This window comes from Pteronotus mesoamericanus, unplaced genomic scaffold, assembly GCF_021234165.1.
Source record: "Pteronotus mesoamericanus isolate MK-2021 breed Mesoamerican mustached bat unplaced genomic scaffold, CSHL_Meso_final contig_228, whole genome shotgun sequence".
Classification (NCBI taxonomy): Eukaryota; Metazoa; Chordata; class Mammalia; order Chiroptera; family Mormoopidae; genus Pteronotus; species Pteronotus mesoamericanus.
The window spans coordinates 3,933,939-3,947,622 of record NW_026555095.1 but is presented as its reverse complement, the minus strand read 5'-3'; the positions used below and the strand labels follow the sequence as shown (position 1 = coordinate 3,947,622).

General features: G+C 36.4%; 1 protein-coding gene across 3 annotated transcripts in view; it reads right to left on the bottom strand.

The window, feature by feature from the left end:
- The window catches only part of LSAMP (limbic system associated membrane protein), a 627,279-nt gene that overhangs the window by 221,403 nt on the left and 392,192 nt on the right, over positions 1-13,684 (bottom strand). For all 3 annotated transcript variants that reach the window (XM_054572327.1, XM_054572328.1, XM_054572329.1), the window contains exon 3: positions 4,950-5,075. In XM_054572327.1, the coding sequence (XP_054428302.1) occupies positions 4,950-5,075 (126 nt within the window). The remainder of the gene's footprint in view (positions 1-4,949; positions 5,076-13,684) is intronic.

Below are 13,684 nucleotides of genomic sequence, written 5' to 3'. Positions count from 1 at the left end.
AGATGACATATTTTAAAACAACATACAACTAAGATAATAAAAACAAGCAAGTTTTTTTTTCCTGCTGATTGTAAAGGGAAATGGAGTATTAAAAATAAAAATGCAAGAAATAAATGAAAGCAATGAATAAAACAGGTTGAACCATTATTCTCATTTCAATTGTCACCATATAGACAAGAGACTTTATTTGAAAAGTGCTCAGGTTTGATTCCTCCTTATCCTTATACTACCAAGATTGACTCAGAGAACCTTCTGGAAGGTCTATACAGGGAAAATCTCAGAGAAAGAATTTCCTGAAACTTAAGCTGTACATCATATATTTTCTGTGTGAAGTGTGAAGTCATACAAATTCTATAATGCTAACTAAACAGAGTAGATGATAGTTATCTATAACATGTACTTCTGGAATTCAACTTAAATAAATTAGTTTAACATTACATATTTCTCCTAAGCTGATGAGAGCAGAGTCTAGGCTGGAAATAATAATAACTGTGTGAGTTATAAAATTAGAAGACAGATGAGGTTATAGCATTAATGGAGTTTAAGAGTACCAGCAGGCAAGGATTCAAACTTGGAAATGAATTAAAAGGAAATGTCTGATTAAGTGACTAAAGCCCAACATCCAATGAGATATGGGATTTCAGACTCTCCACAGTCTTCTTGGCTCCTCCTTGCACAATGTTTTCCCATCTACCCCATCAAAATACAAAATACTTATTGAGATTTCTATACATTGTGTTAATGTCAAATCTGGCTTCTGGCTTGGACAAGAGAATTGTATAGCACTGATTAAGCTGTTTTCAGCCTAACTGGCTAAAATCATCAATGTGTTTCACCCCCACCCCCACCCCCAGATACGGATGGCGATTGAGGTTGTAAAAACCTGTATAGAAATGAAATGCATAAAAAATTTCTGTAATCCTGAGTAGTCTTAACACCACATGAGGCACACTTGAGAAAGGGACTTCCTCTGGATTGTGAGAAGAAAGGTTTAGAAACAAAGTGAAATGAAGATGGGAGTACTATGGCTCACAGAAGGGAGATCAAACACTCCATAGAAAATACATGTTACGGTGAAATTGCCCTCTGGGAGTTACAGGATTATGAAAGTCTAACTTAATTAATGGAGAAAATAGGTCACATTCAACAACTATATGTGTGACACATCATTTTGACTGTACAGAATACCTGAAGAGGAGAGAAAAATTAAAAAATCAGAAATACAAGAAAGAGCCACAGAATGCATCAACCTCTTCTCTTCCATCTAAATTAGGCATATGATTTGATTTTATATATATATGAAAGATTTACCATTCTTCTAATTTCCCTTTTAAACAACATTTTGCAGTATACTTGAAAAGAAATTTGAGGTGTCCAAAGAAAAACAAAATGACCCAACCTAAAATTAAAAAAATAAATAAATGGAGGGGTAATACATATTTATCTCATAAAAATAAAGCTTGCACTATCTTCCCTTTCTTTCCCCATGTCATCATATGACAGGTTATCAGATACTTCTGAACCCTGCATGGATGCTTCTGCCCGTTAAGGGCTTGATGTACCTGTGGGTTTCAGCTAATTACAGGTGCATTTCCTCTGCAAGGCAGTTACACTCTATACTGTTGAAGGCACAATTAATAATTGAACAAAGCTACCTGGATTTTTTTTTTTCTTGCTCAGATGGCCATGGATTGCAGGTAGCTTTGCTGCCACACAGGGAACGCAGCCTATTCTTTGGATGTCTCCAAGAAAGGCTTTTGTATTGTAGGCTAAGGAGGATCATCCTATTTCTGAATTTTGAAAAAAAAGAAGAAACCCACAAAAACCAAAAGTGACAATAAAAAAAAAATCCTAGTTTCCTTTATAGGACAGTAAAGGCAAATTCTCTCTTCTGTCACCAGGAATATGATTATGATCAGATAGATGGTTATTTAGGTCAGATGTGAAAGAGATGAAAGAGTGGGTTTGAAAATTAATAGTCCATTGGAGTTTGTCCTTCAGTCTGTGACTGCACCAGGGAACTAGTTTTTGCATGTGCCAGAATAGAATTTGACCCACAGAGAGGGACTAGATAGAGGATTATAGAAGAATAAAATTCTTTCCCTTGAGATGTTCTTAGGAACTTAATGGATGATCTCCAAAGCCCTATTGGGTCAAAGATGAGTGCAGAAAATCCTTGTCCTCCGCTCCAGGCCATAGTCTTGAACAGCAGTCTGTAAACTACACTGTGAAAAGCCAGATAAAAAACATTTTAGGCTTGGGGGGTTAAGCCATCTTTGTTGCAACTATTCAGCTCTGTGGTTTTAGAGCAAAAATAGTCATAGGCAATATATAAATGAATGAGCTTGGCTGTGTTTCAATAAAACTTTATTTATGGGCACTGATATTTGGATGTCATATATTTGTTGCATGACAAAAATAGAACTCTTCTTTTGATTTTTTCCAACCATTTAAAAACCATTCTTAGCTTCCAGGCTGTCGAAAAGTGGAGCAGGCTGACTCTAGTCCAGGGACTGTAGTTTGCTGACCCCTGGCCTGCTTATTGGGAAAATCTGCAAGGATACCTATTTTTCTAGTTGATTTTGAGCCTTCTTTGAATGTATGTAAATGCTTCCTTTACTATGGAAGATCTGGCCTGACCATTGGCCTTTGTGGACTTGAAACATCATGGATAACCAGATTATTCAGGGTTCAAATCACATGTTCATTACCATTAACAAGTTTACTAGAGTTAGCCATAAAGATTTCAACTCGTAGACCAAGACTGAGAAGGCCTTGATACTCTGGATGTAGTTATTTTTCTGAATTCAAGGAGTAAAAAAGAAATATTTTTAAGTTCAGGTTGCCAATAGCATTTTTGCCTGAGAAAAAAACATTTACTAAGCAATAACGCAACAAAAGAAATAAAATACTTTTATTAATGCAGTTCATTCCTTGATTATAAATTGGGTACAATCTATCTCCCTTCTCTTCCTTACAAGTTTTTTTTTTTTTTACAAAAAGTAAGAGATTATAAATAGCATAATTAGTATGCACATTTAAATGAATTATAGAAGGTGAGACAATATAAAAATAATTGTAAGAAAACAAGAAGAATGCAAAGATTTGATATCATAAAATCTCTAAGTTTTGCTTAAAATCCATGTTGTTAGCATGTAATTTATATATGATTTCCTATACTCCTTTAGAGATGAGCCACAAATTTGGCTTTACATTTGGTAACATTCAAAACAATGAAGAAGTCATGATTGTTTATAAAAATTCACTGGGTTCATTTACAAGATAAACAAACCATTGCTTAGGGAAAAGACAGTAGGAATAATGAAAAGAAAGATGAATTTTCTCAAAGGGTTCTTGAAAAGGAAACTATGCAATAAAATTAACAGTCTCTCAAAAACATTATAATAAATGCAATGATTTTAGAGGAGGTGTTTTACAACATCTTTAAATGCAGGCCAATCGCTTTTATACCAAATTGGCATTCAGTAAAAGCAACTCTTAGTGGGACGGGGGTAGGAGGTATGATATTGGGGATAATATAATTCCATCCAAGTAGAATGTGTTTTGGTGGTTTAATTTAATCCAGGGAAAAGGCGTATGAGATATATGATACCCAGAGGTTCACATTTCAGGTTATTTTCCATGTGCATTTTTTCTCATGTAAAGTATAAAATGGGTCTGAGAGGAAATGAGCTTGATCTCTCAAATAAGTGCCTCATTTATTGTTTTTATATATTATAAATAAATGACAAGTTGCATGCATTAATAACAAGGATAGGTATTGAGTAACATTTTCTCAAGAAAATAGAAGATTCTAATAAGAATAGCTGCTTAAATAAAAGACAGTTCCATAGATTGGTCAAAACTTCACTTGATAAGTTAATTTGATAGCTAACAAAATGGAGGCCAATATTCTCACACCATAAAATACAGATTTTTTTTAAAAACACTGTAACCAAGTACTACCCTGGCCTTTTAGAAATATCTCAGGATAGATTCTATTTTATGTCTAGCTTTGCACAACAAATTTCACGGTGTTCATTTCAAAATGAAAATTATAAATTATATCTCTAGATACTTATATAAAGAAACTTTAAGAGAAGAGCAGATACAAATCAGTTAAAAGCTGGGGGCTATCTACTAAAAGAAATGACAATTTATAAGACTAATTGATCATACCTCCTTTTTCTACAAAAATTTAACAGCAGGCTTCATTCTACAGACTGTGTCATTTGCAAAGGCAGGGCTTTGCGTGTAAGAAAATATAATTTGTAGAGTAGAGGGATACAGTTAATCCTTAATAATTTGGTACAATATTTAAATGAAGTTCAAAAAGCATCAGGGCCTCAGAAGTTATGGTGATGGTGGCAGGAAAGAGAAGGGGAGAATGCAGAAGACATTCTTGGGAAAAGATTTTCTGACTTCTACTGAATTAGCATCAATAGGTGGGGATCCATAATGACCTCATGCAGTTTAGTCCATGCCTGATGCCCCTCCACTGAACCAGATACCAAGGACAGGATACTATAAGTCACAACTTTGTATTGTTCGTGAAAAATTTCTTTCACAAAGTGCTGCATATTAGGAAACTATAGCTCAAAGAAAAGCCAAATAAAAAAACACACAAAGTACGTAAATTTAATCCATACAAAACATTGCCCCGAGAGACTCAAGTGCCAAACTGGCTAGACATAATATAAAGTCATTTAAGGCATTTAATACTTCTATACTTGTTGCCTTGGGAAAGTGTTGTTTTGGAAATTAAATTACACACACACACACACACACACACCCCGCCCCCCGAGGTTGTAGACTTTGTAGAGAAGATCAGGGAGGACCCTAAATAACTTCTGTGTCACAATTCTATTCATGTTTTAATAACAAGATACATGCTTTCCTTTCAGATCTTAAATAGTAAGTGGCATTTTGAAGACTGGAGGGTTGCTTACCAGTTGGTGTAAGGTGTCTCCAAGTGATAACAGGTTCAGGACGGCCATTGGCCATGCAGACCAGGGTCACGTTGCTGCCCTCATTCACAGTGACATCCGAGGAAATGTTGGAGATCTTTGGTGGCACTGTAAAGAAGAAAGCAAATTGAATGTGTAACTGTGTCAGTGAAAACAGGCTTGCAGCACTGGTCCATGCACCTGGAAGTGGCAAATTTGAGCTAAGTGCTCTTGTAACTTAAAACCTCTGAATTTTGGGATTAAGAAGCCAGGGTGCTATAGGCTTTCCTTAGAGACTTAGTGAGCAGATAAAAAGCATGAGTCTTACTATAAGGTGAGATTCTTCCCACTATGGACTAGTGCTATATATAGGAGGTACACAGAGTAGTATAATGAAAATATGTAAGCTCTTTTCTGATTAGAATGATCTTTTTTGGATATTAGAGATCATGGACACTTGCACACATAAGAATATATTTTTTCTTATTACTGTTACGTACATTTATTTTCATATATATTAAAATAATCCAATCTCTCCTTCATATGTCAGTAAAAAAGTATTATTTAGCATAAGATTGCATAGTTGTGTTATTAAGATGTAGTAAAATCTGGTTACTTATAATCTAGCCACATGAGGAAACTATCAGTTAATCACTGAAATAGAAAGTCTCTAAATGTAATTCTGGTATGTTCCAGGTTGGATAATGTACCTTAGAGCTTAAAAATTGAATGAATAGGAGCTATGTCACAGATAGACATTACAAAAAAGTACCATTATTCCTAGTAACTATCATCACCACTACAACGAACAATTTAATAATAGCTAATTTTAATTATTTACTATCATAAGACCCTATATATAGTGCTTTGCAAAAAATCTAAGGAACTCATTATAATAAGTAAATAACATCTTACAAGGATTTTATTTATAGGTGGGAAACTGAGGTATAGAGGAGGCTAGGTGAGAAGCAGAAAATTGATTTGACTCTGGGCAGACTCCAGGGTCCATGCTCTTAAGTGCTACTTAAATGAAACTTCATCTTTACAATCCAGGCTACCAGATGGCTGAAAATGATGAAAATTACTTTTTGGTGATGTGAGAAATGAGTCCCCATAGGGCTAGCGGTACTGCCTGCCGGCCTGACTTGCTTCATTAGTGTTCAGGGCGGCCACATTAGATCTCCCATTGGTAGGCTCAAGTAGAAAGTAGATTACTCACAAATTTCATCACACAGGTTATGCACTGATTACCAATAGTAGAGTTTATGATTTCACTGTGATTTTCCTTTTTATATTCTTAGTTACTTATGCTGTCCCTGAGAAGGTATGTGTTGAGGAGAGGGAGAGGATAAGAGAACATGAGAAGGTGTTGAAGAATCTTACTTTTTCTCACTCTTCCTGCCCATTAGGAGCTCTGTATGGTGATAAATAAAACAGGAACATTTTCTGCTAGTAGAGACAGCTGCCTAACACAAGTATATAATCCCCACAGATCCCTGTTAGGAGACATTGATGGTACTTGGGCAACTGACCAGATCAGAGTGTCTCAAGGAGGAAGTGGGAAGAGAACTTCCATTATCTTAAGGCTCCTCTCAAAATGACATCTTATATGGCTTCGGGTGTAAACCAGTGGTTCCAGATCAAACCCAATGACAGAAATAGAATGCAGTTGATTGCCATTATGTAATTTCTATTTATAGATTTTCTATTTCCCCTCTTATCTATTGGGGTTAAGGGTTTTTTTCCCTTATATTCATACACTGATTTGCAATATATTCTTCCAGACTTTTACAATGAGGATCTGAAAAGTGATACCCATTTTAGAGAAAAAAATGGGAGACACAGAGAGGAATAATAGTTTGTCAAGGGTGATCCCATCAAGAATTATAGATGGGCTTACAATTGAGAGCCCCTGAATTTCCAACAGTTCTGTTTAATATTTGCAGTTTATAATTCCCAACTGAGTAAGCCAAGTTCCTGTACATCTCTAAAATATTACAATAAAATATAAATCTATGATGAAATAAGATTTAGTCATCCTAGGTGCATTCCTTAACAATCTAAAACCTATAACAGGAATCTATATCGTAATCATAAGAGCTCACATTACTCAAATTGTACTTAATTTTGAATTGAAAGGGACCTAGCACAGAGGAAATAAAAATATGTTTTGATTTTTTTTGAAGTGGAGTTGGTTGGGGGGAAGACTCTATATCCCTAATATAAAAATATTCAAATTTACAAAACAGAAAAATCTCCAATGGTTGAGCTGGTACAGAGTTATTATGATACAATTTACTCATATAATCCCTCTTTTATGAGAGAAATATATACTAAAGACTTTAATTTTTTAGGTTAAAAAGACATTTAATAGTCATAGAGTTACTCATTCACAAAACTTCAACTTTTTTATGATAATTTTTATGTATGTTTAATTGATTATGCTATTACAGTTGTCCCACTTTTTTCTCCCTTTTTTCCCCTTCTACCCTTCACCTCCCCTCCCTCTAGCATCCCCTGCTTTGAACATGTCCATGGGTCATACATATAAGTTCTTCAGCTTCTCCATTTCCTATCCTATTCTTAACCTCCTTCTGTCTATTTCGTACCTACCAAATATGCTTCTTATTCCCTGTACCTTTTCCACCCCTCTCCCCCTTCCCCCTTGCAGATAACCTTCCATGTGATCTCCATTTCTGTGATTTTATTCCTGTTCTAGTTGTTTACTAGGTTTGTTTTTGTTTTTCAGGTTCAGCTGTTGACAGTTGTGAGTTTTTGATCATTTTACTGTTCATAGTTTTGATCTTCTTTTTCTTAGATAAGTCCCTTTAACATTTCATATAATAAGGGCTTGGTGATGATGAACTCCTTTAACTTGACCTTATCTGGGAAGCACTTTATCTGCCCTTCCATTCTAAATGATAGTTTTGCTGGACAGTGTAATCGTAGATGTAGGTCCTTGCCTTTCATGACTTTGAATACTTCTTGCCAGGCCCTTCTTGCCTGCAAGCTTTCTTTTGAGAAATCAGCTGAAAGTCTTATGGGAACTCCTTTTTCAGTAACTGTCTCCTTTTTTCTTGCTGCTTTTAAGAGTCTCTCCTTATCTTTAATCTTGGGTAATTTAATTATTATGTGTCTTAGTGTATTCTTTCTTGGGTCCATCATCTTTGGTATTCTCTGGTTTCCTGGACTTGCATGTCTATTTCCTTCACTAGATTGGACAAGTTTTCCTTCATTATTTTCTTCAAATAAGTTTTCAACTTCTTGGTCTTCCTCTGCTCCTTCTGGCACCCCTATGATTCAGATGTTGTAATGTTTAAATTTGCCCCAGAGGTTCCTAAGCTTCTCCTCATTTTTTTGAATTCTTGTTTCTTCAGTTGTTATTTTTCCTCTTTCTTTTTTGATATTATTTATTTGGGACCTCTCCTTTTTTTTTCTTGATGAATCTGCTTAAAAGCTTGTCAACTTTGTTATCTTTCAAAGAATCAGCTCCTGGGTTGGCTGATCCTTTGAATTGTTCTTTTAGTCTCTATGTCATTCAACTCTGCTCTGATCTTGATTGCTTCTTTTCTTCTACTCACTCTGGGCTTTGTTTGTTGTTGTTTCTCCAGTTCTTGAAGCTGGAGGGTTAGGAGAATACATTAAAAAGATCATCCACCGTGATCAAGTAGGATTCATCCCAGGAATGCAAAGATGGTTCAATATTTGCAAATCAATAAACATAAGACATCACATAAACAAAAGTAAAGACAAAAACCACATGATCATATCAATAGATGCAGAAAAAGTATTTGATAAGGTACAGCGCCCATTTATGATAAAAACACTCAGCAAAGTAGGAATAAAGGGGGCATACCTCTAGATAATAAAGGCCATATATGAAAAACCTACAACCAATCTCATACTCAATCGTGAAAAACTAAAAGCTTTCCCACTAAGATCGCAAAGAAGACAAGGATGTCCACTTTCACCACTTCTATTCAACATAGTATTAGAAGGCCTAGCCACAGTGATCAGACAAAAAGAAATAAAAGGCATCCAAACTGGAAAGGAGGAAGTAAAACTATCAATGTTTGCAGATGACATGATAGTGTATATAGAAAACCCCATAGACTCCACCAAAAAACCACTTGACCTAATAAGTGAATTTGGCAAAACAGCAGGATACAAAGTCAATGTTCAGAAATCGAAGGCATAATTGTACACCAAAAATAAAATATCAGAATCAGAAATCAGGAAAAAAGTCTGCTTTGCTATAGCAATAAGAAAAATAAAGTACCTAGGAATAAATTTAACTATGGAGGGAAAAGACCTGTACGCAGAAAACTGTACAACATTGAAGAAAGAAATTAAGGAGGACACAAATAAATGGAAGCCTATACTGTGTTCATGGAATGGAAGAATTAATATCATCAAAATGTCCATTCTACCCAAAACAATTTATAGATTCAGTGCAATCCCTATTAAAACACCAATGATGTATTTCACAGACATAGAACAAACATTTAAAAAATGTATATGGCACCATAAATGACCCCGAATAGCCACAGCAATTTTGAGAAAGAAAAACAAAGTAGGAGGGATCACAATACCGGACATCAAACTATATTACAAGGCCGCTGTAATCAAAACACTCCCATACTGGCATAAGAATAGACATATAGATCAATGGAACAGGAAAGAGAGCCCAGTAATAAACCCATGTCTCTATGGTCAATTAATATTTGACAAAGGGGGCAGAAGCTTAAATTGGAGTAAAAATAGACTCTTCAACAAATGGTGTTAGGAGAGCTGGACAGCTAGATGCAAAAAATTGAAATTTGACCACCAACTTACACCATACACAAAAAGAAACTCAAGATGGATAAAAGACTTAAATATAAGTAATGACACCATAAAAGTCCTAGAAGAGAATATAGGCAGGAAACTCTCAGATATCCCACTGATATGTCCTCTAGAGCAAGTGACATAAAGGAAAGAATAAACAAATGGGACTTTGTCAAAGTAAGAGTGTCTGCATGGCTAAAGAAAGCATCAGCAAAATTAAGAGAACCAACTGTGTGGGAAAATATATTTGCCAACGATACCTCAGACAGGGGTTTGATCTCCAAAATATATAAGGAACTCACATGACTCCACTCCAGGAAGACAAACAATCCAATTAAAGAGTGGGCAAATGACCTGAGCAGACACTTCTCCGAAGAGGACATGCACAGGGCTCAGAGACATATGAAAGAGTTGCTCATCATAACTAGCCATCAGAGAGATGCAAATTAAAACCACAATGAGATACCACTTCACACTGGTCAGAAAGGCAATCATAAAGAGATAAACAAACAACAGGTGCTGATGAGGCTGTGGAGAAAAGGGAACCCTAGTACACTGTTGGTGGGAATGTAGACTGGTGCAGCCACTGTGGAAAACACTTTGGAATTTCCTCAAAAAGCTAAAAATGGAACTGCTTTTTGACCCAGCCATTTTACTGCTGGGACTATACCCCAAGAATCCCAAAACACCAATTCAAAAGAACCTATGCACCCTAATGTTCAAGAAGCACAGTTTACAATAGCCAAATGCTGGAAGGAATCTAAGTGCCCATTAGTAAATGAGTGGATCAAAAAACTATGGTACATGTACACAATGGAATACCACACAGCAGAAAAAAAGAAAGAGCTACTAGCCTTCACGTCAGCATGTATGAAACTGAAGAGCATTAGGCTGAGTGAAATGAGCCAGGGGGTGAAAGACAAACACTATATGATCTGACCTATAAGTAGAACCTAATCAGCAAAGTAAGCAGGCAAGGAATATAAGACCAGCAACATTGAAAGAAAGATGAAACCCACAGGGATGGGAGGGAGGTAGGGAGGGAGGGATGGAGGAGGTAGCAGGGAGGGAAAGGGAAAGGGTCAGATCAAGGAACAGGTATGAAGGACACATGGATGAAGCCAAGCTGGGGAAGGATTGAGGGGAAAAGGGGAGGTAGGTGGGGCAGGGGAAAGTGGTGGTGGGTAAATGGAAACAAATATATTTGAAAATTTTTTTAAAAATAAATAAATAAATTGAGTTCTTGTTTCTCCATTTTGTTCCAGTTGAAAGTTTATTTCTTCCTTCTAGAAGTTCCAGATCATTGATTTGAGTGCCTGTTTCCTTCCCTTCACTGTTGGTTCCCTATATATTTTGCTTTATTTCACTTTGTATACCCTTTACTTCTTCCTTTATTTTGCAGCCATACTCAATCAATTCTTTGAGCATCCTGATTATCAGTGTTTTGAACTCTGCATTTCTTAGGTTGGGTATCTCCTTGTCGCTTAGTTCCTTTTCTGGAGTTTTGATCTGTTCTTTCATTTCGGTCATATTTCTTTGTTTTGGCATACTTGTTATATTGTAAGGGATGGTGCCTTAGGGTGGAGCAACCCACTTTCCTCCTTTTTGGTGCTGTATGTGTGGGAGGGGTCAGAGAGGAAACAATGGCGCTTGCTCGGGTCTCACCCTGTTTTTTCAGTCACTTCCCCAACTACCCACAGGTGAATTGTGCCTTTCTGGTGCTGATTTCTGGGTGGGTGGGTTTGTGTACATTCTAGGGCTCCGTGGGTCCCTGTAATGGACCTTCCGGTGAAACTGGGAGTTTCTCTTGCTGCCACAACTGCCACAGATTTTTATAACCAGAGGTTTTGAGGCTTTATTTCCCTGTGCTGGAACCCTGGGTTCCATGGTGTGGTACACTCTCTAGTTGTTCCTTCCAGTTTATCTGCACGCAAATGCGGGACTGTGCCATCCATCAGCTGCTACCTTGCCACATGTCCTTTCCACCCCAGTTTCCCATCTCTGTCCCTCCTACCAGTCTGGATGAATGTTTCTTCTTTAACTCCTTGGTTGTCAGACTTCCAGACAGTTGGATTTTCTGGCAGTTCTTGTTGTTTTTTGTTTTTAAATTGGTGTTGTCCTTCTTGTGGTTGCGCAAGGAAGTGAAGCATATCTACCTATGCCTCCATCTTGGCTGGACGTCCTAAGGACTTTGATTTTACATGGCATGAAAAGGGAGTCACTTGCTCAATGGTACATAAATAAGTAGTGATGAAATCTACTACTAGATAAAATCTTTTAATCTATTGGGAATAGATAGATTTTATAATAACCGACTGCAACCTATGTTTTGGTCACAAAACAATATTGTTTCTTCTAATTAAAGACATTATACCCCAGCCGAGGCTCTCAGATACTGAAAGATAACAAAAAGTGTTTTTTGATGAATAGTTAGGAATCTAATCATGTTGACATTGTATCACATCTTCCTCTGTCACACTAGCAACAGGTTTCACTCCATTATTTATCTTCATACTTTATTGTACTTTGTACAAGGTTCTTCCCATAAATACTTATAAATAATATAGTTCTTTTGCTATAGAAAAAGTCTCTCCAGAAATTCCATGTTGCCCTTCTACTAACTTACAACTTTCTTTCAAATTTCTTGAAGGAATTGTTCTATACCAGGTCTCATCTCCCATTCACACTTCAGCCTTTAGTGCAATCTGGATTACTTCATTAACTTCCAGAGAACTGCTCTCAGAAAGCTCACAAATTTGTTTGAATCATGCTTTCTATGTCCAATGATCAATATTTGTTATTATCCTATTTTTCTCTGAAATATATGGCTTTGTTGGCTATAACCTTTCTTCCATTCTTTTCCTTTCTTAGTCTCTAAGTCATTAAACTCAACTGCTTTTCCATTTAGCCCTCTGACCAGCTTTCCCAGTTTAACTCTTGGGCTTATCTCATCCTGTTCTTTAAATATCTGTATCCCTGGGAGTTTGATTACCGTCTACTTTCTTCATGTCATTCACTGTGATTGTTCTCATTTGCTCTCTAGTGTTAGAAGCATAAGCTATGTTATTGACAACTCTTAAATCAGTATTTGCATCCAATTTTTCTCATGACCTATATACCTAGTTTTCTATTTAACTATTCTACATCTCCACCAAATGTTTCACAGATACCCAAGAGTCAACATATTCATCATCCTTCTTCACTAAGAACACTTGTCATCTCATGTATACTATCTCATTAAATGTTGTCATCAGGCAAAGAGTTGCCCAAGGTAAAAAAAGAAAAAAAAAGGCTTATCTCCCTTGGAAGTTCTCTGTCCTTTACTGTGCCATATAAAATGGATCCCCAAGTTCTGTGACTAATGAATCTTCAGATTTATTCATTGCTCTCAGTCCGTATTTCCACTATCCTTTTCCAGTCATCAACATTTTTTCTTAAATTTTGGCAAGAGCATTACCACTAGTTTCTTTGCCACTAGCCTTCTCCTCAAGCTCATTGTCACTCATGTACCACACAGCAATCAGAATTGTTTTCAATACATTGCAAATATGAGTATAGTATCCTCTGGTTAATCTCATTGTCCTACAGATAAAATCCAAATTTCTTAATATGGCTGAGTAGGTCATTCATTATTGGCCCCTACTTCTCTCTCTGACCTTACTTCCTAATCTTGTTGCATTGCATCATCCAATCAGATCAAACAACTTTTGGTTCCTGGAATACACTGTCCTTATTTTCTCCCAGGCATTTAACATTTTTCTTCTACATGGAATATTCTACTTTCATCTCTTCATGTGTTTAGCCATTTTTCTCCTTCAGGTTCCAGCTTATCTTCTCACTTTTTCCTGGAAGACTGCCCTGTCATTCCTTACTCCCATCTCCATCCCCTTCTGACTCCACATTTGTTGAAG